The sequence below is a fragment of the Eptesicus fuscus genome, chromosome 1 (assembly GCF_027574615.1).
Source record: "Eptesicus fuscus isolate TK198812 chromosome 1, DD_ASM_mEF_20220401, whole genome shotgun sequence".
Taxonomy (NCBI): domain Eukaryota; kingdom Metazoa; phylum Chordata; class Mammalia; order Chiroptera; family Vespertilionidae; genus Eptesicus; species Eptesicus fuscus.
The window spans coordinates 103,016,283-103,044,150 of NC_072473.1; the positions used below are offsets into that span (position 1 = coordinate 103,016,283).

At 40.4% G+C, this 27,868-nt stretch overlaps 1 protein-coding gene across 2 annotated transcripts in view; it reads right to left on the reverse strand.

Moving 5' to 3' along the window:
- Positions 1-27,868, reverse strand: part of F9 (coagulation factor IX) — a 48,376-nt gene that overhangs the window by 16,651 nt on the left and 3,857 nt on the right. The window contains exons 2-6 of one of the 2 annotated variants that reach the window (XM_008155217.3): positions 18,401-18,564; positions 18,195-18,219; positions 12,552-12,665; positions 4,990-5,118; positions 3,066-3,271 (exon numbers count right to left, since the gene is read on the reverse strand). In XM_008155217.3, the coding sequence (XP_008153439.2) occupies positions 3,066-3,271; positions 4,990-5,118; positions 12,552-12,665; positions 18,195-18,219; positions 18,401-18,564 (638 nt within the window). The remainder of the gene's footprint in view (positions 1-3,065; positions 3,272-4,989; positions 5,119-12,551; positions 12,666-18,194; positions 18,220-18,400; positions 18,565-27,868) is intronic. The other variant, XM_054717514.1, reaches the window with a different exon arrangement.

A 27,868-nucleotide genomic window follows, 5' to 3' on the forward strand; every position in this document is an offset into this window, starting at 1 on the left:
TGGCGGCATAAAGGTGGGTCTGTCCTCTTCCCCTAACATTTCAACAAAATAAATAGCTATAATTCAACAAAGAAGTCCCTGCTCAACACAGATGCATGCCGGAGAGACCTGCACACTGGAGCGACTAAGGTGGGCTCCTTGGAACAAGCGTGAAGATGAGAAGGGAGGGAATCCGAATGCGGCTAAAATAACCTTTCATGAGAAACTACATGGAGGTGGGTGGGGACAGTCCTCTGGTGAGGATGGAAACAACGCAGAAATATGACTGGGTCATTCTCAAGTATCCAAGAAAGTACATAAGCTCTTCACTTTTGGGGAAAAACTAAAACCTAGTACTTTGTAGATCCCCAGTCTGTAATCTTAATTCATATGAGTAAAATAGGGAGTGAACATGTGTGTGCACATGCGCATATATGTGGATAAGTGATCTTGAACATTCCAAATTATCTTAGCTTGGCTTGATTGGAAAGAGATAACAGGTACACTAACTACAAGTGTGCATTGAGGAGGACATGACAGATTTAAAATGATGTGTATCACTTATATCTTCTTCCTCACAGTACAACTATAACTGTCATCTAATAGTTTCTTTTGCTTAAAAGAAAAAAAAATAGCTTGCTAGAGTAAAATTTCTATTAGGAAAGACTTGCATTGTTCAAACATTGGCAAGCATCTGGCTTAAAAGGGGTGCATAGGGAACAGAGATTATGTGACTATACTGAGACTTAACAAAACCCCATATTTTTAGCTCTCATTTAAATATATTTGCCATTTCATTTCTGGGATGACAAGGGAACAATGCTAAGCCTACAATGCATGCATTCTGGGATTTAAAAAAAATCCTGGTGTTTTTTTTGAGTGGGAAGTCATCTTCTTAGCTAATGAAACACCCTGGGTGACTGGGTCTTCCACTCTAAGCACTGCTTTATGTCCCACAAGCCCAAAGAAGATAAAACTTATAAAGTATAATTTTTGTTCTAAGCAACTTACCCATGGAAGTTGGATATAGAGTGAATGAAAATATATAAGAACACAAATAATAAAATTAGAATTAGACACACTGAGCAGCCAGATTATTATGATCTCTGAACGCATAATAATCTGGCCACTCAGTGTATGTATATATATATGTTAGAGGCCCGGTGCATGAATTCATGCATGGGTGGGGTCTGGCCAGACTGGCCAGGGGGAGGGGACATGGGTGGTTGGCCGGCCTGCCTGCTGGTCAAACTCTTGGTAGAGGGGACAATTTGCATATTAGCCTTTTATTATATAGGGTATACACTGAGTGGCCAGATTATTATGTGTTCAGAGATCATAATAATCTGGACACTCAGTGTAGTTGTTAAATAGAATAAAGCATAATTAGAGTGGCTGACCCGAGAGGGATTGTTCAAGGAGAGGTTGATGAAGAAGGTCAAAGGTTAGTCTTATCAAGAGTCATGAATGAAAGTAAAGATGTGAGTGAGTGAAGGAAACAGCACTGGTAGGATGCTTAAGTAGGGAATAGAGGGGGTGTAAAGGAACATAGTATATTTTATTGTGTATAAGATCAAGTCCAACAAATATTGCTAAAAGCAAAGGTAAAAGAAAGGAAAATATAAAGTTTTGGTTGTGATAATCTATAACCCTTTAGCACTATTCTCTGGAATGTCTGTGCCAAATCCCTACCTTCCAGGGATAAGTTCAATATATTATAAGCATTATATTGGGTAAATTCAGGTAATCTGAAGAATTCTAGATAGTTACATAGCTAGTCTCAAGAATTCCAGTAGTTTTAAACGTGGGGACATTTACCTGATCCTAGCTTAAATTGCTACATGTTTGATAATTGAAATATCTTTAAAGCTACTGGTCTCTGATGGCAAATGTTCAAACCTCAGTAGAGAGATTTAGTGAAGCATCCTTGAGATTATTATAAAATCACATGATTGTGGCCACTAGGGAGTTTTATGTTAGACTCAACTGTTATAAGTGCTGTCCAATAGAACTTTCTGCAATGATGGAAATGTTCTGTATCTGCACTTTCCAATATGGTAGTCATATGTGGCTATTGTGCACTTGAAATGTGGCAGGTGTCACTGAGGAAATTAATTTTAAATTTGATTTAATGGTAGTTAAATTTAAATAGCCACATGTGGCTAGTAGTTACCTTATTGGACAGCACAACTTTATATAAGGACCAGCCTAGATCCTGATCTCTGGGACCTACTACTTCTCTCCAATAGAATCCCCTAGACTTTAGCTATAGCCAGTAACAACCCAGGTTTTGTTACAAATTTAGCTCTTGATTGTCACTTCAAAAATTCACACAGATGATCCTCATGTGTATTGCCTGCAGTTCACACCTGGAGGAATGTGCGACTAGGTACCATGATTCCACTGTTTGTGGTTTTGGACCTTAGCTTCTGTAACAAGATTGTTTCATTTGGACCATTGGATTTCAAATTATAGTGTGCATTAGAATTACCTGAAGGGCTTGTAGCTTCCAAATTGCTAGGCCCCACCCCCAGAAACTCTGATCTGGTAGGACTAAGGTGTAGCATGAAAATTTGCATTCCTAACAAGTTCTCAGGAGATTCTGATGCTACTATACTTTGAGAACCACAGGCTTGGACCCAGCCCCTATCTCATACACTGGTTCCAATAGCCCAGTTCTTGTCTTCATTCTTCCTACTTGAGTCCTTTTTACAATACCTTAGAAATAATACAGTTTTTCTGGACCTAGAGCTTTTCTGTTGTTTACCAGTTTTTGTCTAGGGGCTGAAGCTAAAGTAGTACCCTGAACCCCAGTACCTGTGACCTCACTTCTAGCCCTCACTATAGCTTGTCTGGAATACTGCTATGCAATTTCATTGAGGCCAAATTCTCCTTGACCTTGTATAGTAACTGTCCCTGGACTTCTCTTTCACAAGCTCCCCACCTATGGGGGTTTCCTCATGTTGCTTAGTACTGAAACTTGCCTAAACACTTCCCACACCTAATGTCCTAGCCTCAGCCTCCCACCTGGCCCGTCTGCCCCACGCCCCACCCTCTAGTTTTGATACACCATCAATATAGAGTACCTGCCAAGGAAATTGACCTGGTTTGGCATTTTCTCCACCAACAACTCGAATGAAGTCGTTAAATGGTTGGGTGCTTTGCGTGATGTTGTCCAAAATTGTTTCATCTTCAGTAGAATTTTCAGAGTCCATATTGGAAAAAAAAGTCTCAGTACGAGTAAGCTTCAGAGAATTAAGTGATACAGAAACTCTCCCACATGGAAATGGCACTAGAAAAATGAAAAAAAAAAGAATTTGAATATTTCTCATTGGCAAGCAGGACATACACTGAGCGGCCAGATTATTATTATCTCTGAAAGCATAATAATCTGGCTTCTCAGTGTATATCCTATATAATAAAAGGCTAATATGCAAATTGCCCCCTCGACCAGGAGTTCGACTAGCAGGTAGGCCGGCCAACTGCCCATGTCCCCTCTCCCTGGCCAGGCTGGCCGGACCCCACCCATGCACGAATTCATGCACTGGGCCTCTAAAATATATATATATGTATATGTATATACACATATACATATATATATATACTGAGTGGCCAGATTATTGTGCATTCAGAGATCATAATAATCTGGCCACTCAGTGTATATTACAAAGATTAAAAATGAGGCCCATCCTTGTCACTTCTGAAAAGCAGACCCATCAATATTTTTAAAAAAATCAAATCAATTAATATAATCTCAAACGAAAAGGTTAATTACATTATTTTAATGGTAAGCTTTCAAACCCTTCATGAAAAGAAGATTTGGCTCAAGAATGCATCATCTTTACAGAAATAGGGTAAGAGTTCCAGAATCAAATTTTGTAAGACTTTTATAAAGTCTAATGACTTTCTGTTTAGTTTTATTTTTTTTTTCCTACTAAAAAGTTTTATTTCCAAGTACTGTCCCTAAATGAAAATCTGATGATTGGTGCCTTGTAACTTTAACTTTAGAATGAAGTAAATGGTACTCCTGCTGTTTATTGTTAACAGGATTTCTTTTGAAGACTAGAATGCCTTCTAGATTCCAAAGTGGATTTTAGATAATTCTTATCTTTAATAAGATATCAGGCTTTGGAAATGCGAAAGAAATTGTATATATTTCAAAAAGACCCCTCATTTATCAAATATACACGCAGTGGCCAGGTTATTATGATCTCTGAATGCATAATAATCTGGCCACTCAGTGTATATTCTATATAATAAAAGGCTAATATGCAAATTGTCCCCTTGACCAGGAGTTCGACCAGCAAGCAGGCTGGCCAATCGCCCATGTCCTCTCCCCCTGGCCAGGCTGGCCAGATCCCACCCATGCACGAATTCATGCATATGAGTGTGTAGTGGTAATGTTCTGAATACACCAATCAGCTGTCAACATGGCAGCATGGTTAACATGACTGGGAAACACTGCCTTGTCCACTGCTGAATAGAGGGACTGTGCTGAGCAGCCTGGCATGGTTTAAAACGGATGGTTGTTGGAACTATTCTGATGCCAACGGTGTAAACTCAGCCTGAGACCCAAGGATAGGAAATAACTTTCTCAGAGGAAACCAGCCACACCTTGGCAGAATCATGCTTAAAATTCACCCATCCTTGTACTAGAAGCCTATCAGTCCATCATTTATGTATCTTTCATGGCATAGAATTACTACATTAATTTGGATGAATTACAAATATATGTACAAAAATCAATTGCTTTATGATATAAAAGTAAAAAAAAATTGGATACATGGAAAAGAATTCAGACTAAAGACATTTAGAATTTCTATTTAAAATGATGCAATTGGAAAAATTAATTTTTCCAATTCATGTGACTCCTCTTTTCTGTGATTTCATAATGAAGTTAAAACAAGTAGAGATTATAATTATGTAGGCTAGTTAAAATGCTAATGGTTCAAAAGAAGATTTGGAGAATATATCTGCCAAGCTTTGAAAAAAACTTATTTAGATTTTGACCTGCTGGTTCACAGGACTTTTGGTCTTCTGCAAGTCGGTATCCTGTAGTACAGGAACAAAGCACCTTGTTATCTGTGCCCTTTGTACAAAACTGCTTGCACTTGCCATTCTTAATGCTGCATGTTTCATCTGAAAGAAAGCAAAACCAACAGTAATAGCATCATTTAACATGCATTTCTAAAAAGTACATGAAACTACTGACTCATGTGCAGGTCAAATATAAGCTGGGGCCATTCATGGAGAAAAACCTAGGAACCTTAAGCTAAGAGTAGAAAGATAAAATAAAGTTCTTAATAAGGCATAAAATGGTGGCAGCAATATATTTGATTTGACATAAAACTAAAGGGTTGAATATCCTACTTTCATTAAATCATGGACTACAATTTAAATGTTTATTAAATATAACACATATTTAGAAAAGTACCCACAACTTTAGTCTGAATTTTTCACAAAGTGGGTACACTGGTTTAAACACTAAACAGATTAATACATAGGACATTATCAACACCCTAACTCTCCTAATGTCTCCTTTCAGTCATTATACTCCCCCTCCTTTCCAAAATTACCATTATCCTAACTTCTAAAAATAAATGAGTTTTGCCTGTTCACAAACTTCATATAAATAGACGCTCACAATGTGCACTCTTCTGTGTCTTTCATTTAACATTTTGACTGTGAGATTCATCCCTGTTATTTTATATAGCAGTACTTCATCTACATGTTGTGTTGTTTACCATTGTATAAATATTACTACCTTTATTCATCCACTTTACTATTGATGAATATTTAGTTGAATTTCCAGTTTGGGGCTCTTGTTTTTATATGATACAGTTATGAACATTCTTGTATATGTTTTTTGGTAACATATGCATACATATTTCCTGGAAGTATACTTATAAGTGAAATTATGTTCATGTTTAGTAGATACTGCCAAGTAGTTTTATAAAATAATTGTACACAATTTTTATTTAAATATTTTAATGTTGATATTGCAGCCTTCCCCCATTCCTCCCCCCCACATTTGCCCACCTTCACCTACTCCCTTCTCCCCCTCCCTTGGTCTTCACCACACTATGGTCCATGTCCATGGGATACACATATATGTTCTTTAGCTATTCCTTTCAACTTACTTATCCAGTCACTCCCACCCCCTACCTCTGGCACCTGACAGTATGTTCCATGCTTCTTGTTCCATTTTATTTTGTTCATTAGATTATACATATTAGTGAGATCATATAGTATTTGTATTTCTCTGACTGTTTTATTTTGCTTAGCATAATACTCTCCAGGTCTATCCATGCTGTCACAAAGGGTAAGAGTTCCTTTTCTTTTAAAGCAGAATAGTATTCCATTATGTAAATGTACCATGTTGTTTGTTTTTTTTAAATCTGTTCATCTGCTGATGTGCACTTGGGCCATTTCCAGATCTTGACTATTGTAAATAATGCTGCTATGAGCATAGGAGTGCATATATTCTTTCTGATTGGTGTTTCAGGATTCTTAGGCTGTATTCCCAGAAGTGAGATCACTGGGTCAAATGGCAGTTCCATTTTTAATTTTTTGAGGAAAATCCATACAGTTTTCCATAGTGGCTGCACCAGTCTGCATTCCCACCAGCAGTGCATGACGGTTCCTTTTTCTCCACATCCTTGCCAGCATCTGTTTTTTTGTTGATTTATCAATAGTAGCCATTCTGATAGGTGTGAGGTGATACCACATTGTCATTTTAATTTGAGTCTCTTTGATGATTAGTGACTTTGAGCACTTCTTCATGTCTCTTGGCCATCTATATGTCCCCTTTGAAGAAGTGTCTATTCAGGTCCTTTGCCCATTTTTAAATGGGATTGTTTGTCTTCCTGGTGTTGAGTTGTATAAGTTCTTTATATATTTTGGAAATTAACCCCTTATTGCATATGTCATTAGCAAATATGTTCTCCCATATAGTGGGTTCCCTTTTCATTTTGTTGATGGTTTCTTTTGCTGTGTAGAAGCTGTTTAGTTTGATGTAGTTTTATTTGTTTATCTTTTCCTGAGTTCCCCTTGCCCCCAGAGACATATTAGCTAAAATATTGATGTGAGAGATGTCTGGGATTTTACTTCTTATGTTTTCTTCTAAGATTTTTATGGTTTTTAATTATACACATTTAAATTCCCACAAGCAGTGTATGAGAGTTCCAGTTACTGGATACATATGATGCAGATTTCTCACCCTACTTTGTGACTTACCTTTTCGCCTACATAGTATATTTTACTGAATAGAAGTTCATAATTTTAATATAACCCAATTTATCAAAGGAAACTTGAATCTAGCTGAGGTGGGTATGTATCAACACAAGATAAAGAAATAGGGTCCTTTAAGGTAGCTAAATGTCAAAGACATTATGTGTTGACAATTATATGCATTTTAGTAGTATGCATTTTAGTAGTTCACATTTTCTTTATTCTCCTACACAATATCCCTTATTAACATACTAGAGGCCCTATGCATGAAATTCATGCACGGGGGGGTGGGGGGCGGGTCCCTCAGCCTGGCCTGCACCCTCTCCAATCCGGGACCCCTCAAGTCAGACATCCCTCTCACAATCTGGGACCGCTGGCTCCTAACCGCTCACCTGCCTGCCAGCCTGATCCCCCTAACTGCACTCCCCTGCTGGCCTGATCACCCCTAACTGCCTCTGCCTTGACCCCTGCCACCATGGCTTTGTCTGGAAGGACATCCAGAAGGTTGTCCGGAAGATGTCTGGTCTAATTAGCACATTACCCTTTTATTAGTATAGAAAATATCTTTCTTTGCTTTGTTCATTTCTTTTTGTTAGGATTACCTGAATAATCTTATTACATCCCTTTATTTTAGCCTCCTGGTGTAATTTTATTTTAGGTATCTTTTTTGTCAACAACATACAATTTGATTTTAACTCCAGACTGAAAATTGTAATTAACACCATTTCATATTAATTATGGTTCCTGATATATTTGACTTATTTCTACCATCTTATTGCATATTTTCTAATTACCATGTTTTCCCTTTGTTTCTGCTATGTCATCTCAGTAACAGGAAGTAGTATGGTTCAGGGCTTGCTAGCTGAGATGGCTGAGTTAGGAGAAACAGGCTCTGTCCTTGAGGCTATTCTGGTCTATAGAGTAGTACAGGAACACCATGAATAGAAGACACCTTCTGCCTTGCCTACATGCTCAACATCAGTACAACTTTCTATTGAAATATTTACTTGTCAGTGCAGTTAGGACATGCAAAGGTTGAAAATGAGTGTATTAGACACCTCCTACACACCACTTAAGTTCCTCTCAGCTTCACTGTGTCTTCTCCCAGCATGTTGGTGATCAGTTCTGCATTGATTTCCACTGACCTCAGGTTGAATGGCCTTGGCTCATATCTGTACTGCATGCCTCTCATCTCCTACCTTGGCACTTCCCAGTTGATGCTGAGCCAAGGGATGCCACATGACCTTTCTGGGTTACCCTGCACATATAACCTAGAGATGTATTTACCTCATATGTTGAACTTTTGACCATGGGAGACAGATGCTTATGGACAATTTTTTTCACCTATTTCGCTCCCCTAGATGGACTATCCTGAAGCCAGTTCATATCGCTTCTTGGAAAACAGTCTCAGGAGATAAAACAATCAGTTGCAGATAAAGAGACGACTCATCTTATTATTGGTTCTCCTTTCCTCATTGCCTCATTCCCTTGTCCCTTGCTCTTGCTTCCAGGATTGCACACCCTAATAAATAAGCTTGTGTCGCAAACTCCATTTTTTTACAGGGGGAATCTAGGCTAACAGAGTGACTATATGGTTATAGAGTATATTATGGAGTTTTGAGTGACAGATGTAAAATTTGAATTATATTTTACATAGGCTAGCATAGGCTAAGATAACAATTAGCTCATGTTCCTTACTGACACTTCAGGAAATAAAAGGAGGCCAATCATCAATCAACTGTTGCCAGGTAAAGAAAACAGCCTGAGCTTTAACCTTTGCTACCAATAATCCACTAAGTGCATGATCCAGAGAGATGTCACTTGGTCCTTTTTACTTATTTTTTAAAGACCTTTCTCCTCACTCATAGTGAATACATGGGACTAGCTATCGTTTTTTGTTGCTACAAACAGTACTAAAGTGTTCAGCCAAATCAAATACCACCTGTATAAAGTGTTCAGTCAACATGAGATTATGATAAGTTAATAGAGGTAGGTGGTAGGTCCAGCCTGGTTTGGTATAGGGCATGCATAACAGGAATGAGTAAAGACAGTGTGGTTTTCCCAATTCTGATTCTGTGCCCTTGACTAAATAACTAAACCTCTCCATGAATTGCAACATTTGTCCTTGCTCTTCGTGACCCAATATGTTGTTGCTGCTCTCTAGCTTGGTTTGTACATTCAGTGCGAAATATTGCTGTCCAATCAGAAGTCTTTTGCCCTTAGACAAAGGACTAAAAATTCTGGAAATAGTTTAATAGCACAAGGATATCCAGTGGAAAGGTCCATAGTCCAGGATCTAAGGGACAGTCATTAAGGGACACATTCATCAATCATTGAGCACTTAGATGTCAGACGCTGTGTTAGATATAGATCTCCCTGGTTCTGAGGCTGGTCTCAGTGCCTAAAACATGTGTTAGTCTACCTCCATGTTGGTACAAACTCTTCTTTCTTGTCCCCTCATGTCTACCACAAATGTTACATTCTGTTTTATTTTGTTCTGCCTTCTACCTTGATATATTCACTGATATGAAAAACAAAGCTTGGACAAAAGATGTTCTGTTTAAACAAGTTTACCATAGAACATGCTATTGTTTAGCTAAAACTAAAAGTATTTTCTTTTCTTCACTCCACAGAAATTCATAGCAAATCAGTCAGTAGTGTTTGTGATGTGTTAGCATAATGAAAAAAAATTCTTTCTTTCTTTCTTTCTTTCTTTCTTTCTTTCTTTCTTTCTTTCTTTCTTTCTTTCTTTCTTTCTTTCTTTCTTTCTTTTTCTTTCTTTCTTTCCATTCTATATTACTATAGAAAAATGCCTCTTATATTCTTAGAAGGAACTGGAATGACCAAGTTTTTACATACCTTGATCTATCTGTAAAGGACTCAAATGTGATGTGTAGCTGGGGACATACAGTGATACTTATTCTAACTGAAGGGACAAAATAGCCAATCAATTGTTATTTTTCTAACTAGAAAGTGTGTCCTGAATGTTGGTACATCTCTCCCCTGGAGAGGAGCCTCATAGACAAGGAAAAAGGAAAACAAAAAGGTCTGAACAATGGAAATCTCTCTTCCCTTTACAAGACAAGATGAGGCAAGAAACTTGGGGCCCAGGTATTCCATAAACTGTGCTATCTAGGAGCTTTTGAGATTAGTCTAGATTATTCTTTAGTTCAGTTTGAAGCAATGGCTTAAACGGGAGTTTGTATGTTTTCTCTTTTGCTGTCCTCTAGTGTCTGAGATAAAGAGATTTTTGAGAGAATTCCCACTTTGTTTCTGAACTAACTGAGCTGGAAGGATTTTTCTAAATCCTGATAAGATGGGCTGGTTATATCAATATAACCCAGAGGCCAGATTTGGTGGTGGAAGCAGTTCAACCAATTCAAAATGTGGGGAACCTGAGAGGACTGAAATGGGTCCAGTTGTAGACTTAGTACTTTTGTTTTGTGGTCCATAGCCTCACACATATAGCAAAACATTTTAGGGATTTTTGTGCTCATATTTACATTCTCAGGGCTATTCTATTCCTTTACAGTGTCTTTATTTTTAAACTAAAGACATTTAGGAATACTATTTTCAATTATACTTTACTATAATGTATTCTTCATTCTTAACTGAATCTAATTGAGTTGTTCATTCCCTTACTGTCAATAGTTATAGTATCTAAGCTGAAAATGAATAACTACTTCAAAGATTTCTGTAGAATTCCATAATAGCAGGATCAAATTTATCTAAGTAAATGTGAATTTGAAATTATAACCTTTCAAATGAAAGTGGCACCTCAGAGATGTTGAACCAATTAACACAACAGGAAAGGTAAACCAAGTTTGCCCCTCACTAGGAAATCTGAGGGAATGGGAATTCAGGCCATATGTACCAGCTCATCCACCTGCATTCACTCTTTTCTGTCTTTTAAAATGTTTTGTCCCTGCTACCTTTTCCTTTTCTTATCTTCTATTCCTTTTTATCTTTTTTACTTCAAAGGAAGATGATCAATGGATTTCTCTTTAATACTGAAAGGATTTCTGAACATTACAGGTGACTTTTTCCCCTTTCTCAATAGGACACAGGCAGCAGCTTGCGTTTCATTTTGTTGTATGCCTTTTTCATCTATGTGTCAGGTGGATTGCTATAACACCTTAATAGAGTCCTCCTAATTTTCTACTCTTTGCCCTTAGTTATATAACCTGTGATGTTAAATTCTCTCCCTAGGATCACATCTCTATTCTTCTGGAGTTTCAGAGTAGAAAGAAAATTTGTCATCAGTACTGTGTGCTTTTCACAATCACAATACCAGTAATCTTGCATCCAGAGGAAATAAACAAGTAGTTAAAGGACTTTGGGGATTTATAGCTCTAATTGCCAAAATCTCAGAAAAAAATATTATAGGCTATGAGAGGAAAAGATACATACTGAACCTAAATTTATTATGTAACTCTTTCAGTGTAATCAATGTATGAGCTTAGATTTTTAACAAATATAGTAGTTGGTATGTGTGAAGAAGTGGCTATTATATGAGAGAACTGACTTTGCCATACCTCAAATCTGTAGTTGTTTGACTTACACTGCCTATTTTGATAACAATTCAGTCATGAGTTCAGTTGATGGGTTTAGTTTTCTTTGCATTTTGTGGACATTAGTTAGAAGCATGGGTTTAGGTCAGACAAACTGAAGTTCAAGTTCTGGCTTGACCATTTATTTGCCCCTGTGATTTTAAGTTATAGTTTTCTCATCATCATGGAAAGGGGATACTAGTAATGGTACTGACTGCATATGGTTGTATTGAGGATTAATAAGTGAGTGGAACATCATTACTTATTATCCACCAAATATTATTACTCAATATAATTTCTTGACCTCATCCAGGAAACTATGACTGTAGATAAAATGAATGTTTATAAGCTTTGAAAGTATGTTTTATACAATGGAATATTATTCAGCCTTTAAAAAAAGGAAATCCCTTCATATGCAACAACATGGATGAAACTGGAGGACATTTTGCTAAATAAAATAAGTCACAGGACAAATACTGCATGATTATATAAAGTGGTTTAAAATGTCAAAAACATAGAAGCCAAGAATGGGGAAGGGAAAATGGGGAGTTGCTCTTCAATGGGTATAGTTTCTGTTATACAAGATCTGGACATCTGCACAACATTGTGCCTGTAGTTAATAATACTGTGTTGAACACTTCAAAATTTGTTAAAAGTGTAGATCTTACATTGTATTCTTTATTACAATAAAAATGTATACGTTTTTAAGGGAAAATTATGCTACATAAATATTGTATTTTCCAGTTTCAAAGTGAATTTTGAACCATGAGTAATCCAAAACTAGTTACTTACCTAGTTCACAGTTTTTTCCTTCGAATCCAACTTGACACCAACATTCGTAGGAATTAATATCATCTTTGCATAGGCCGCCATTTAAACATGGATTAGACTCACATTGATCTCCATCTTTGAGATAGGTTAAGACGTTGAATTAGCAGATAAATTGTTTAGAATGCTTGGTCCTCCCTGCACAAACTCATAGTGAGGGGAGTCTGATTTTAGGGTCAGAGAAGAACTCTTGACCTGGAAGCCAGCTGCTTACAGGGTGTCCCTGGCTTCCTGCATTTCTAAAAACAACCTAGACAAATGTTCTTAGGCTAACACTGTCCTAAGAAATTACCTTGAAGAAAGCATGTGCATAGTTCATGTAACTGGAAAAGGAAAGGGAGAAGAATATTTAAGTATAAAAATGTACTTTTTCAGTATATAGTGAGAGGAATATTTAGTCCTTTCTTATAGAATGGTGGTAGAGTTAATTCCAAATCAAATCACATCACTTCAACAATTATTATTTATACTAGAGGCCTGGTGCATGAAATTCGTGCATGGGGGGGTCCCCTCAGCCCAGCCTGCACCCACTCTAATCCAGGACCCCTCGGGGGATCAGGCCTAAACTGGCAGTCAGACATCCCTCTCACAACCCAGGACCACTGGCTCCTAACTGCTCACTTGCCTGCTTGCCTGCCTGATCACCCCCAACTGCCCCCCACCGGCCTGGTCACCCCTAACTTCCCCCTGCTGGCTTGGTCACCCCTTACTGCCCCCCCTGCCAGCCTGGTTGCCCCCAACTGCCCCCCACCGGCCTGGTCGCCCCATGCAGCCTGCTGCTCGGTCGTTTGGTCGCCCTTCATTAAGGCCCCTGCTGGCCTGGTCGCCCCATGCAGCCTGTTTGGTCGTCTGTTCGGTTGCGATGGTTGCTTAGGCATATATATTATCATACAAAGCCTGCTCTATCACAGGTCTAGCAGTGTGAGCTGAGTCAGATATGGTACATCTACTCAAGGAACTGGTGGCCTAGGCATGGAGCAAATGCATCTTCTTCCTTGTGATATATATATATCCTATCTAATAAAAGAGTAACATGCAAATTGACCATCACTCCAACACACAAGATGGCCCCCTCCATGTGATCAAAGATGGCTGCCCCCATGTGGACACAAGATGGCCACCACAAGATGGCCAGCAGAGGATGGCAGTTGGGAGGGACCAGGCCTGCAAGGGAGGGCAGTTGGGGGTGACCGGGCTGGCAGGGGAGGACAGTTAGGAGCAATCGGGCTGGCAGGGGAGCAGTTAGGCATTGATCGGGCCTAAACGGGCAGTTGGACATCCCTCGAGGGGTCCCAGATTGAAGTGGGTGCAGGCTGGGCTGAGGGATACACACACACACCCCCATGCACGAATTTCATGCACCAGGCCTCTAGTATATATATAAAACCCTAATATGCAAATAGACCAAAGGGCAGAACAACTGAACAACCAGTCACTATGATGTGCGCTGACCACCAGGGGGTGCGCACGGAACATGGCTAGCATCAGCTGTGGCAGGATGGTGGAGCAGGTGAGTGGGGGCACCAGACAAAGATGGGGCGCCGGTCACTGTCATTGGGGTGAGCCTCTGGTGGTTACTGAAAATTCTTCATGCCTGTGCCATGGTCCTGCCCAGCACTTGCACCTGCTGCCAGTGCTGGGCCCACTTGCATCTGCTGCTCATACCTGCAGCCGGCGCCCAGCACTGGTCCTGATTGCTCGGCACCGTCAGTGGGTGCAAGTGGTAGCTGCTGGCCCAGTCACCCCTGAAGGCTTCTCCACCTCCCCCTGCTCCTGAGGAGCTATTGGAACAGCAGCTGCTGCTTACACCCACTGACAGCACTGGCCCCACTCACACCCACAGCTGGCACCAGCCCCAATCACTCTGCCTCGTCAGCAGGTGTGAGCAGGGCCAGTGCTGTCAGCATGTGGGAATGACGGCAGTGGGAGCAGGGCTCTGGCAGACAGGGGACTGGGGGCCACACGCGAATAGCCAGGCAGGGGCATGGAGGATGGGCTGAGACCTGCCTCTGTGTCCACTGCAGCCTCACGTCCCACAGTTCCTTTCAAGATGCATGAATTCATGCACTGGGCCACTAATATATATATATATATTCACCCAAGGGTATTTTTCCATTGATTTTTAGGGAGCGTGGAAAGGAGAGGAAGAGACAGAGAGAAACATCAATGTGAAAGAGACACATCCATTGGTTGCCTCCTCACGCACCCCGACCAGGGCTGGGAAACCTGCATTCTTCCTTGTGTTATCATTTAACTTTTAAATATAATATGCAGTTATAGTTTGAAACAATAGAAAAGATGCTAGAAGCATTTGTTACTACTTAAATATATTCTTTCTATGAGTTAGGTCCCAAATGAGACCTAGGTCTAGGTAAAGTGAGAAACAACTTCCAATAAACAGAATTAAAGAGAAAAGTTTCTAAAAATGTCCCTTTTATGTATAGATTGAGTATGTTTCTTTTCTACCTTTCCTAAAGTTTCTACATTTATAGAATTCTTGAAAGCCTTTGAAGACACTGGTGGTAAGAAAACAGGGGAAAGAAATAGGCAAGAGGGGAAGGAAGGGTCAGGATGAGAAGGGAACCTTTAAGTCAGGTTTCTTAGAGCTCTGCCTCCTTCCATACTTCTAAGGAAGTTTCAGGAGAAAGGGATGAATAGGACCAGAAGGTAGATCTGTATGCACTTTGAGCTAATATAAACAACCCTGAAGAAAAAAATGGGAGCTACATCAACCAGATAATATAAGAGAAACAAAACAGTGGAAGATGAAGTTGACATAAGAATGAAAGAATGGGAGAAAAGGGTCAACTAATTTCTAATTATCAGTCATACTTTAGAGCAAAACTCCTTATCATTTAGCATGTAGATCCTTATCTGCTCTAGGGAGAGCAGCAGTATGTCTGTCATATTCTCTGTCAGTAGCACGTATCTACTAGTAGGTCCCATTGACTAAGGACTAATATCCCTTCTTAGAAATAGTTCCTCTCTGGAAAGTCTGCTTGTCCTCTCTGAACCTTGATCCAGTGTACTTTTGCACAAATACTTCAATTTGTTCCAATTGTATAAAAGCAAAATATGTTATCTTTGTATTATTATTATTGATGTTCAGAACTGTTCTAAAAAATTAGCTACATTTCCACTTTATATTATAGACCAATGGATCTGAATTATTTAGGATGTTTCACTGAAAGGGTCTGGGCTTGCAGCCAGCTACACAGCAACTAATTTGCTGAGACGTATCTTTAAAATGAGTGTCATTTTATCCTGCATTTAGTCCTCCTTTGGGTGCATGTCTGTGTGTACTTGAGGCTGAGGCAAAGCCACAGAAAGTAGCAGTCAAAGACAAGGGACCAGATCTTGCCAAGTGAGTGGTTCCTGTTTAAGGCTACTAGATTAGTGTTTAATGAGTAACTGCATTTAAATTTGAAGGCTCAGAGGGATAATATTGAAGGAAAGGGGTTGGCTTCATGACTCCCAAACTAGGTGACCTTTGACAAGTCTTTTATTCTCCCTAAACCTCAGTTTCCTCCTCTGTGAAATGAGGCTAATAATATTTTGTTCACATGGTTGGTATGATGATTAAGTGTGACAGACACTCTGTAAACTGTAAAGTACTTGACAGATGATGGTTAATGTGATTGAATGCTTTATGTTGTGAGTTGATGGTACAGAATAGGGCAGGAGTGAGAGGCCTGTGTCCCTGATGTATGTGGCAGCCTACACAGTGATAACTAGCATAGGCTATTTTGGGGCAATTAGGAAACTCAGTTGCAAGTGAAAAGAGGCATGGAGTTATTATTTTTCTTTTTGGTTCTTGTTTGTCTTTTATTTTTCTGTAGACAAATCAGTAGTGACAGAAGCATGTCCTTAATGTTTCCTATTATCTTTACCTGCATACAATAACCACTGCCTATGATTTAGAAGGCAGGAGCCCATCTACAATATGGGTCTTAAGAAGTACTGACCTACCTTTGCTAGGGGGGTGGTATCTCAGGTCAGGGGGTGGGCAATGAAAGGATCATGGGAGTTTAAGTACAGCCAAGAATATTTGGGGGGATTTAGGAATTGGTGTATTTTAAAAATATATCACAAGCTTCAAAAATTTAAATATAGTAGAAATAGAGAATGAGAAGACTTGTTTGGACTAACTGTAGGGGAATAACTCAGTAGAGAATTGGCATGGTAGTGTTCATTACCAAGGACAAGGAAAGGCAGATAAAGCAAATGTAATGGACGAAACCTCTTCTTCCTCCATGATTTAAAGACAAAAATGGAAGAAATATGAGTTATGAGAATATGAACAAGCCGAGCAATGCCTCCAGAATAGAAACTAGAAATTATAACTGGATCTCAAATTGATGGAATTCAGTGAATTTGCTGCTCAAGTAAGTCAACCTGTAAAATTTACACTGTCACAAAATCCTGTTGCTGGATTTTAAATTAACTTTAAAACTTAGTTGGAACAGACTGAGGAATCTCAGAGGAAAGGGGAGTGGGGGTGGGGCAGGGAAAGAGTAACCAAAGAACTTATACACATATATGCATTACCTATGGACCACAGACAGTAGGGTGGTGAAGGCCAGGGGTGGGGTGGGAACTGGGTACAGGGGGGGATGGGGGGAAAAGAAGGACATCTGTAATAATCTCAACAATAAAGATAAAAAACCTTGGTTGTCATTAAAGTTTTGACTTTTCCTTATTGTGGTAAATTTATTTAACAAATATTTACTCAGTGCTTCTTTACCAGATATTGTTTGAGGTACTAGGAATACATCAATAAACAAAACAATTGAATACCGCTACCAATATGAAGGTTGCCATCAAGTGAAGTGGGAAAATAAATAATAAATAGTATAAGTAAGAACATTATATGGTACCTCAAATGGTGAAAAGTGGTATGAAAAATAATAGAGAAGGATATGGTATCTAGAGTGAAGGGGTTATGGGAGGGTTGGGTTGAAGTATTAATAGATGATCAAGGTAAGCTTCATTGAGATGGTGATATTTGGGCAAAGACCCAAAAGAGGTGAGGTAGTGAGCCTAGAGAAATCTAGCAAAAGAGCATTCCACATTAAAGGAACAGCTAGATCAAAGATTCTAAAATTGGAGCATTCTTAGAGTGTGCAAGAAGCATCAGGGAGTCCAGAATAGCTGGAGTCCAGTGTGTGAGGTGAGAACAATAGGAGATGAGATGGGGGGTGAAGCAATGAGAAGAGAGAGGCAGGGAATTGTGGAGGGCAGTATAGGCTATCATAAGGAGAAGGATATTTAAGCAATAAACATTTAAATCAATCAATATAATCTGATTCTGTACTGGGGATTGCAAACTCTCATTTAGTCCCTAGATGCAGTCATCTGTTTTCTTCCTTCCAGCTTCCTGGGGTGGACAGATGTTCTCTTTGAAGCCCTATGGAGGAGTAAGCTTATCTGCCAACTGACATTTCTCATGCTGGTATACCTGTGGTATTCAATCTTGGATAAAAGAATGGAACTTACTTATCTGAGCCCTTTTGACAGAGTTTAATGTATTATGTATTTACACACAAAAAAAATACATATTTCTCAAATGTTTCATATACAAGTTAGAGGATAAAATGAATTGCTTACCAACATATTGCTTCCAAAATTCAGTCTATAAAGAAAAAGAGAAGTTAATGGTGGCATTTAAAATGTCTTAGATTTGATTCCTTTTCTTTTATAGCATTTATAATACATATATATGTATAGGTATTTTAAAATCACAAAGAGAAGTTTCTCTTTTTATTACGTTTACTATTCTTGGCATCTGAAGGATGTTATGTGGAAATACTCACAGTTTTTTCAGTGTTTTCAAAAACTTCTCGTGCTTCTTCAAAACTGCACTTTTCTTCTCTACATTCTCTCTCAAGGTTCCCTTGAACAAACTCTTCCAATTTACCTGAATTGTATCTCTTTGGTCGATTCAGAATTTTGGTGGCATTTTCACGATCAAGAAAAACTGAAATTTAAAAGAACTAGTCTTTAGCTTTAGGAAAAATAAAACATCATGAAAATTAAATACATCTTTTAGGGAAGGTTTTGTTTTTAATCCAAGTAATCCCAAAGCCAATTTATCTTTGGGGCATGGAGACAAAATGTATGATGTTCTCATGGTACTGTATACACATGGAGATTTAGGAATTAAAATTCAATTTGACTTTTAGTCAAAAGAGCTCCTGTAATAAAAGGTCAGATTTTCAATTATATTTGAACTTACTTTGGGTGAAAAAGGAAGTTCTTAAATAAGCAGTTAACTTCACACTTTTTGATTATTTGAAAATAGCCAATTGCAGATGTTTTGCAAGGTGATCCATCACCCTTGCTGGGCTGTGTTTTCAGGATACAGTTGCCCAAATGACTTTGCAACAAATATCTCTTTGAAGAACAGAAACCTATTGGTGGTCCTGCTCCAAATGAAACCCAAGGTTTTCTCACTAACTTTAAAAGAAAAAACACTGCATTAATTTTTAAAAATCTTTAGACCCACAACACTTTCAGTTGACATGTGTTGTAGTAATAATTCCAGTGATATGTCTTTTGCTGGGATTCAGGATGTGGTTTATTTTAGCTACTAGAGGCCCGGTGCATGAAATTCATGCATGGGGGGGTGTCTCTCAGCCCAGACTGCACCCTCTCCAATCTGGGACCATTCGAGGGATGTCCGACTGCCGGTAGAATTGGGCCTAAACGGGCAGTCGGACATCCCTCTCACAATCCAGGACTGCTGACTCCCAACTGCTCACCTGCCTGCCTTCCTGACTGCCCCTAACCGCTTCTGCCTGCCAGCCTGATCACCCCGAACCACTCCACTGCCAGCCTGATTGATGCCTAACTGCTCCTCTGCCAGCCTGTTTGCCCCCAACTGCCCTTCCCTGCTGGCCCAGTCACCCCCAACTTCCCTCCTCTACCGGCCTGGTCACCCCTAACTGCCCTCCCCTGCAGGCCTGGTCCCTCCCAACTGCCCTCCCCTGCTGACCATCTTGTGGTGGCCATCTTGGGTCCACATGGGGGCAGCCATCTTGTGTATTGGAGTGATGATCAATTTGCATATTACTCTTTTATTAGATAGGATAGAGGCCTGGTGCACAGGTGGAGGCCAGCTGGTTTGCCCTGAAGGGTGTCCAGGATCAGGGTGGGGGTTCCCTTGGGGTGTAGGGCGGCCTGGGTGAGGGGCCTGTGGTGATTTGCAGGCCGGCCACGCCCCCTGGCGATCCAAGTGGAGGCCCTGGTATCTGGGATTTATTTATCTTCTATAATTGAAACTTTGTAGCCTTGAGTGAAGGCCAAGGAAGGCCAGGGCTGCTAAAGCTTGGCTTCCTCCACCTTGCTGGGGGCAACTCAAGCCTCCTGCTCTCTCCAGCTCCGTGGTTGCTGCCATTTTTGTTGGGATTTATTTATCTTCTATAATTGAAACTTTGTAGCCTTGAGTGGAGGCCTGGGCCGGCCAGTGTGTGCGGAAAGCTTGGCTTCCTCCATCGCCAGGGAAACCCAAGCCTCCTGCTCACTCTGTGGCCACAGCCATCTTGGTTGGGTTAATTTGCATACTTACCCCTGATTGGCTGGTGGGTGTGGCTTATGTGTGTAGCAGGGTGGTGGTTAATTTGCATATTACTTTTTTATTAGATAGGATGACTGCCTAGCCTGTAGGGACATTCCTGAGCTCTAGAGGATTGAGGTCTCTAACCTAATTCTCCTCCTCCCTCCCTCCCTCCTCCCAAATCTCTCTCTCTCTCTCTCTCTCTCTCTCTCTCTCTCTCTTTCTCTTTCTATATATATATATATCACCTGGAGTCATTTCTTTCTTCAAGAGACTATCTGATACCATCTGAATAGAACCAGGTCCTTATAAAATGAACTTTCCAAGGCATTTTGCGGCTGCTTTCTCATTAATTCCAAAAAAGGATAAGAAAAGAAACAAACTAAACTATATTCCTCTCTTTTCATTGCATCTCTTCACTTTGTGGACCCTTCTAGTCCCTTTACAACCTTACTTTTCTCTTGTTTAGCAAATACTCTTGGGCTTCACTTTTTCCCTAAATTTAGCTTAGACTTCTTCTCTTCACATGCCAGTTTTCTCAGTTCCCTTCACCCCTTTTCAGTGCTGCCACACCCTCCAATTCAAACCACTAGATCAGTGCAGCCATCTGCTGCCTTCCTTCCCTTCTGAGGCAGCTGAGCACCTTGTGAGGCAATTTCCAAGCTGCAGGTAGATGCCATCACATATTGATGCCTCCCAGGCGCTACCAGGCCGTCCACCCCAGCTAGGCAATTCATGGATTTGGTCCTGGACATATCTATAATAGCATCTATGTCTGAATCCATTTATAGTGTGATCTAGCGGAAAACAGAATTTTGGAGTCAGATCAGACACACCTGAATTTGAATTTACAACATGATGGCTGTGAGATCTTAGGCAAGTCACACAATCTTTGAAGCTTAACTTGATATGGGTATAGCAGTAGTATTAAAGAATACTAGAGGCTGGGTGCACGAATTCGTGCATTGTGGGTTCCCTCAGGGTGGCCTGTGGGGATTGGGCCCCAGCTTGCACCCCAGCCTCGAAGCCCAGCAGCCTGGCCTGGTACCCTGCCGTGGCCTGGCACTGCCCCCTCACCTACTCCACCATCCTGCCTGTGGGACAATTGGTCAGGGACAGAGCTGGGTGGTGGCCCTGCCCCCTTCTGCCACCACTGGTTGCCATCTGTGGGGCGATTGGTGGGGCGATCAGGTCCCCGCTTGCACCCACCTTGGCCTGGCACTGCACGCTCACCTGCCATGTTCCTGCTCTTGCCGAAGCCCATCAGGGCCAGCAGCGCCTCCACTGCCACCCATTGCCAGCACTGCATTGCTGACACCCACCATGTTCCGTGCCGCCCCCTGGTCAGCGCATGTCATAGAGAATGGTCGAACTCCCGGTCAAACAATTTGCATGTTAGGCTTTTATTATATAGAATGTACTTCACAGTGTTGTTGATAGGATCAGTGAAATAATAAAATGTGTAGGCTGGTATATGTCAGTTATTTCTCTTCTTCCTTACTAACTCACTTGCTCTCTTCCTTACTGGAAAATAAAACTGGATCTCAAATTTATGGGACTTAGTGAATTGGCTGTCCAGGTTAGTTTCTGCTCATGCAGATGGTCTTAAATAAGTCAACCTGTGAAACTGATAGTCTCAAAATTTTCTCAATTCCTTTTGGCTCTTTAGTGCTCTTTTCTGTAGCTCTTTCACTTCTTTACTGCCATCCATATAATGAAATGACTTGTCAGTATCAGCCATGACTTTCTAAAGTATAATTTTGAGTTTATGTATTTCCTGACTCCTCTGAAACATTTCTAATTATTAATCTCTCCCTTTTCAGGACACTCTTTCCATGAAATCACTATTCTGGTTCTCTTCTTTACTTTAACTCTTGTTATTCATTCACTACTTGAATCAGTTAATTCCCCTCTTCTGCCTGCCCCTTAAATGTTCAGAGTTCTCCTAGGCTCCAATTTTAGCCTTTTCTCTTTTCACTCCATCCATCCTTGTCAAGGTCAGAACTGGGGTGAGGTAAACAAGACATTTTGTACACAAAATTGAAGGAGGCACTCTCTTTCAGTGTGTGTAAGTACACTCATGCCCTACCCTAATCCAGCCCTGACTCTTTCAATACAATTTTCTGAACAGTCACTACAACCAGACCCTGTACTAGGTGCCATAATATCCATGCTCACTCTCTGGATCCTCATACACATGGTTGTAATTACTATTATTCAATAGTGCATTCCAAATATTTATCTCTAGTCAAATACATCTTCTGAATTCCAGATCTTTTTTCCAGCTCCCTAATTGTACATTGCAATGTGACGAAAGACAGCTGATGTTTATTAATGCTTATGATATGTTGGGCACTGGGCTCAGTGCTTTGCATCCATTATTTCATTCCATCCTCATAGCAGTCCCATGAAGAGGTACTGCCTTCTCATTTTTTTGTGACTGAGAAAAACAGAAATTCACAGAGGCTAAGTAATTTGCCCCCGGTTACACACTAAAGTGTCACAGCCAGTATTTCTACTTTGGCAGTCACATGCACAGTCCATGCTGTTAGGCACTAGGTTGTGTCCAGTAATCACATAAAATGTCCAAGACATACTCTATACACTTTTTCTAAACCTGTTCTCCTCCCATACCAAGATGGTTAAGTCATATCTTTTTTACTTCCTTAATGTTACTTGAATTCCTTTCCCTCCTTTGTCTATACTGCTAATGTCCAGGTTCAGGCTCTCCTGCTTTCCCTGGATGATTACAGTAACTTCAAGACTGGTCTCCCCTAGTCTTGTAACCCCTTCCCTAAACAGTTGATTAGAATGTTGTCAGCCTGAGAATGCAAAATAACCCATTAGTGGTATTTGTACTTCTGATGACTACACATTGCTTTCTATTGTCCATACTCCTTAGTTTAGGACTTTAATTATCTGATGGCCTGACTCTGCCTAACTATCCTGCCTGACTTGTCATATTCAATATTAAAAACATACTGAGTTATTGAATATCCTCACATTCTTTGTGGATCTGGATCTTTGCACATGAATGATCCTGTCTGCATAGAATGCCCTAGGTCAGACATGTAAGAAGAGTGAATCTACTCACTTTTTAAGAATCAGCTCAAAATATTGTCTGTCAGGTGTTTCCCCAGTTAATGTATTTCTTTTTCCATGCTCCTTTAGCACCTGGTACACACTTTAGCACATTATATTGAAATCTGTCTTCTGACTTCGTGATGCTTTAGGCTAAAGAGGAGAATTTTGTTTATCCCCAAGACCCAAGTACCTTGCCACAGTACCTGGTACCATAACAGTCACTCAGTATTGTAAAGTTTTGTAAAGTATATACATTGAAGTTGTGTTTTATTCATTCTTTTCATTCACTCATTCTGAATGAAAGACAGTTTTGGTCCATGCACTTTACAAAACTGAATTTGTTTAACAGAACAATTTTGATTTCAAAATCCACATTGATTCAAAAAAACCTAAGAGCAGCAGCCATGAAATTGCAACATCTCAGTAAATCATTCATCAAAACTGCTTTTTAGAAGCCAATGACAATTTAACAGCAGCAAAGAATGCTGCATCAATACTGTCCACCTTAGGAAAATTCCCCTGGCTTTCTCCTCAAGGGCCTATTATCTTTGACTCCAATGATTCCAGAATAACACTGCCTTTCTCCTCAGTATTGTTTGAGGATCATATTTCTAACCTCTTTTTAGGCTTATCTCTTTTAGTCATTATTTCCAAAGCTCTGAAATACCAGTTCCTCTTTTTTCTTCATATCTATCCTTTTCCCCCAACATCTGAGGTCTTTGAGCAATCAGTAGCCCTCTTAAAAGCTCCATCATCTCACCACTTATCCTGAAGGAAGGGCTTGGATCCTTTGTCCTGCTGTTCTCACACTGAAGAGGTTTTTGTAAAAACTTAGCTTTATGTCCTGCTTTAATTTAGTTTTCCTGCTAAATTTCTTTATTCCTGGACTCTACCCATTTTGCTAGTTTGATTTAACCTTTGCATTCTTGTATCATCATTTCTGCATTTCAGTCTGACATCATGTCTGGAGTGGGAACCATGGGGTCAATCTGCTTTCTGGGGATGCTTAGGGTTGGCATCCCTGATCCTGGCACTGTCAGCTACTAGATTTGATTATAGTAGGCTGACAAGTAAGTGTGATAAATGCTTCCTGTGAGAACATACTGTTTGTCTAAATGAGGTAATTTCTTTGCTGTGTGCTTTCCTTTGGGGACAGTGCATAAAGTCACTAAAGCTGTGGAAAAAAACAAGTGATCCACATAACATTAACCAGTTTCTACTCTTCCTGTCAATTCTTGGACTGGCTTTGCTCTCCTAAGAACTCGAGTATTGAGTTTCTCCATGTATTAACTCTGAGAGCTTTAAAATCAGAAATAAAACAATTTCATCCTGATCCGTGAAAAATTTTAATGATAAATAACAACTTACAAATGAAAAATTTGTCTGTTTTAACTAAAATTTTAAATTGAAGCTATATAATTTTATAGATTTTTAAAATTAAAGGCATGGACTAGAAAAGATGGCGACCGGCAGGAAGGTAGGGAGAGAGAGTGTGAGTGAGGAACCCATAGAGAAGAGTGTAGACGTGTGTGGTGTGTGTGTGTATAAGCTAGGGTCAGTTAGATTCTGCACGTCTTCCAAGGGGCTGCATAACCGGGCAGTCCTAGACAGCGGAGCCCCGCGCACAAAGTGGACACATCTCCGCGGCTGTTGCGGACGCGGAGACCACGCCATCTTGAGAAACAGAGCTGCCTGAGACTTGGATCCTGGCTTCTGACACAAACCAGGACCCTGCAGCCACTGGGGACAGAGAACTGCTATCACAGCTTCAGACCAACAAACAACAAGAATCCAGACGTCCCGGCAGAATTCCGTGAGTCAAAGAGCCTACCCCCTCCCCGCAGGCACGCAGACAGCGCCATTTTAACTGATAGATCCGCCTCTCGCCCAAGCCGCAGAGCTTTGCGCAGGGACTCGCTCCCCCTCAGGGAATTTGGCGCGCACGCGAGCGCACAGGAGAGAATCAGCTCCCTGTTGGGTAAATCTGTCAGTGCGCACAGAGGGCTCCCCTTCGGAGAATTTGGCTTGCGGGTCACAGCTCTCCCTTCAGGGAATCTTAGTGCTTGCACAGAGGGGCTTTCCCTTTGGGGAATTTGGCGCGCAGGACAGACTCCGGTAGAGTGCACAGAGCCAGCTCACCTTCAGGAAATCAAGAGTGTGCGCCCTAGCCGGTTTGGCTCAGTAGAGAGAGCACACACAGGTCGCAGCTCCACTTCAGGGAATTTGGCACGCCGGACACAGCTGCCTGGGATCCCTGACTCACAGCGCATTCACACTAAGAGCCAGCGACCCCAATTGTTGGTGCATGCACACATAGGGACCCTGAGTCTCAACGAGAAACCGCACAAGGCAACAGAGACTCTGACACTCTAGTCTTGGTGCAGACACAGGGAAACTCTGACTCCTGGCACATGCTAAGGATCTCATTTTCGGCACATACCAACAGTGTGGTGCAGACAGGGCCCCTGAATCTAAGTGTGCACACGAGACCACATGGAACACTGGGGACACTGACCCTGGGCAAGTCTGGTTCCCACCAACCAAAGGCAGCCACACGTCCTAGTGTCAGAGCACTTCAGTGAAACTCGGGTGGAGTGAAGTCCCCACAGCACACGGCCCAGGTCCACGCAAACGGAAGCTTGAGCTTTCTGGTGATAGCCAGAATGGGGAAACGAAATAACTCACAGAGGAAAGAAAATGTGGAGTCGCCAAGAAAGGAAATCAGTGAAACTGAAGCTTGCAACATGACCGAAAAGGAGTTTAGAGTAATGGTCGTGGAATTTATACATCAGATGGATGAGAAAATCAACAACTTATGCAAGAATCAGGAAGAAATGAAAAGTGATATAGCTACAATCAAAAACACCATGGAAAGTTTCAACAGTAGACTACAAGAAGCAGAGGACCGAATTAGTGAGTTAGAAGATCAGGTACAGAAACAAGCTCAATCTCAACAGCAAATGGAGAAAAAAATTAAAAAGCAGGAGGAAAGCCTAAGGGAGCTTCGGGACAACATGAAACGAAGTAACATGCGTATAATAGGGCTGCCAGAAGGACAAGAAGAGCAGCAGGGATTAGAAAATCTATTTGAAGAAATAATGACAGAAAACTTCCCGGATATGGGAAAGATAAAAGTTACGCAAGTACAGAGAGTCCCAAGCAGGATCAACCCCAAAAGACCCACACCAAGACATGTCATAATTTCAATGGCAAATATAAATGAAAAAGAGAGAATCTTAAAGGCGGCAAGAGAGAGACAGAGAGTTACCTACAAAGGAACACCCATCAGATTGTCAAATGATTACTCAACAGAAACACAACAAGCTAGAAGTGAATGGACAGAGGTATACAAAGTGTTGCAAAGCAAAGCACTGAATCCAAGAATACCATATCCAGCAAGACTATCAATCAAAATTGAAGGGGAAATCAGGAGCTTAGCAGATAAAAAAAGGCTTAAGGAGTTTATCACCACCAAACCAGCAATGCAAGAATTGCTAAAGGGAATACTGTAAAAAGAAGAAATAAACAGGTAAGAAGGAATATAGACACAAAAATAGATATGATCACAAACAAATACCTTTCAGTAATATCTTTAAATGTAAATGGACTAAATGCTCCAATCAAAAGATATTGAGTAGCTGCATGGATAAAAAAACACGACCCATATATATGCTGTCTACAAGAGACCCACCTCAGAACAAGAGACTCACACAGATTGAAAGTGAAGGGATGGAAAAATATCTTTCAGGCAAATGGAAATGAAAAAAAAGCTGGGGTAGCAATACTTATATCTGACAAAATAGACCTCAAAGTAAATGCCATAGCAAGAGATAAAGAAGGCCACTTCATAATACTAAAGGGAGAAATCCAACAAGAAGAAATAATTCTGGTAAACATATACGCTCCCAATATAGGAGCACCGAAATACATAAAAAAACTCCTGGAAGATTTCAAGGGAGAGATTAATAGCAATACAATCATAGTAGGAGACTTTAATACCCCACTATCACCACTGGACAAATCCTCTAAAGAAAAAATCAGCAAAGAAACAGCAATCCTAAATGAATCACTAGACCAGATGGAATTAATTGACATCTTTAGAACATTTCACCCCAAAGCCACAGAATATACATTCTTCTCAAGTGCACATGGGTCATTTTCAAAGATAGACCATATGCTGGGTCACAGGCAAAGTCTCTTCAAATTCAAGAAGATAGAAATTATATCAAGCGTCTTCTCAGATCACAGTGGCATAAAACTGGAAATCAACTACAAGAAATACAATCCAAAGAAATCAAACACTTGGAGACTAAACAGCATGCTATTAAACCATGACTGGGTCACCAGAGAGATCAAGGAAGAAATAAAAAACATCATGGCAACAAATGACAATGAAAACACAACAATCCAAAATCTATGGGACACAGTGAAAGCAGTCTTGAGAGGGAAGTTCATAGCTCTACAAGCCTATTGCAAAAAACAAGAATCAATGGTAATAAATTACTTAACCCTACAACTCAAAGAGCTAGAAAAAGAGCAGCAAGAAAAGCCCAGTGTAACCAGAAGGAAGGAAATAACAAAGATCAGAGCGGAGATAAATGACATAGAGACCAAAGAAACAATACAAAAGATCAACAAAACC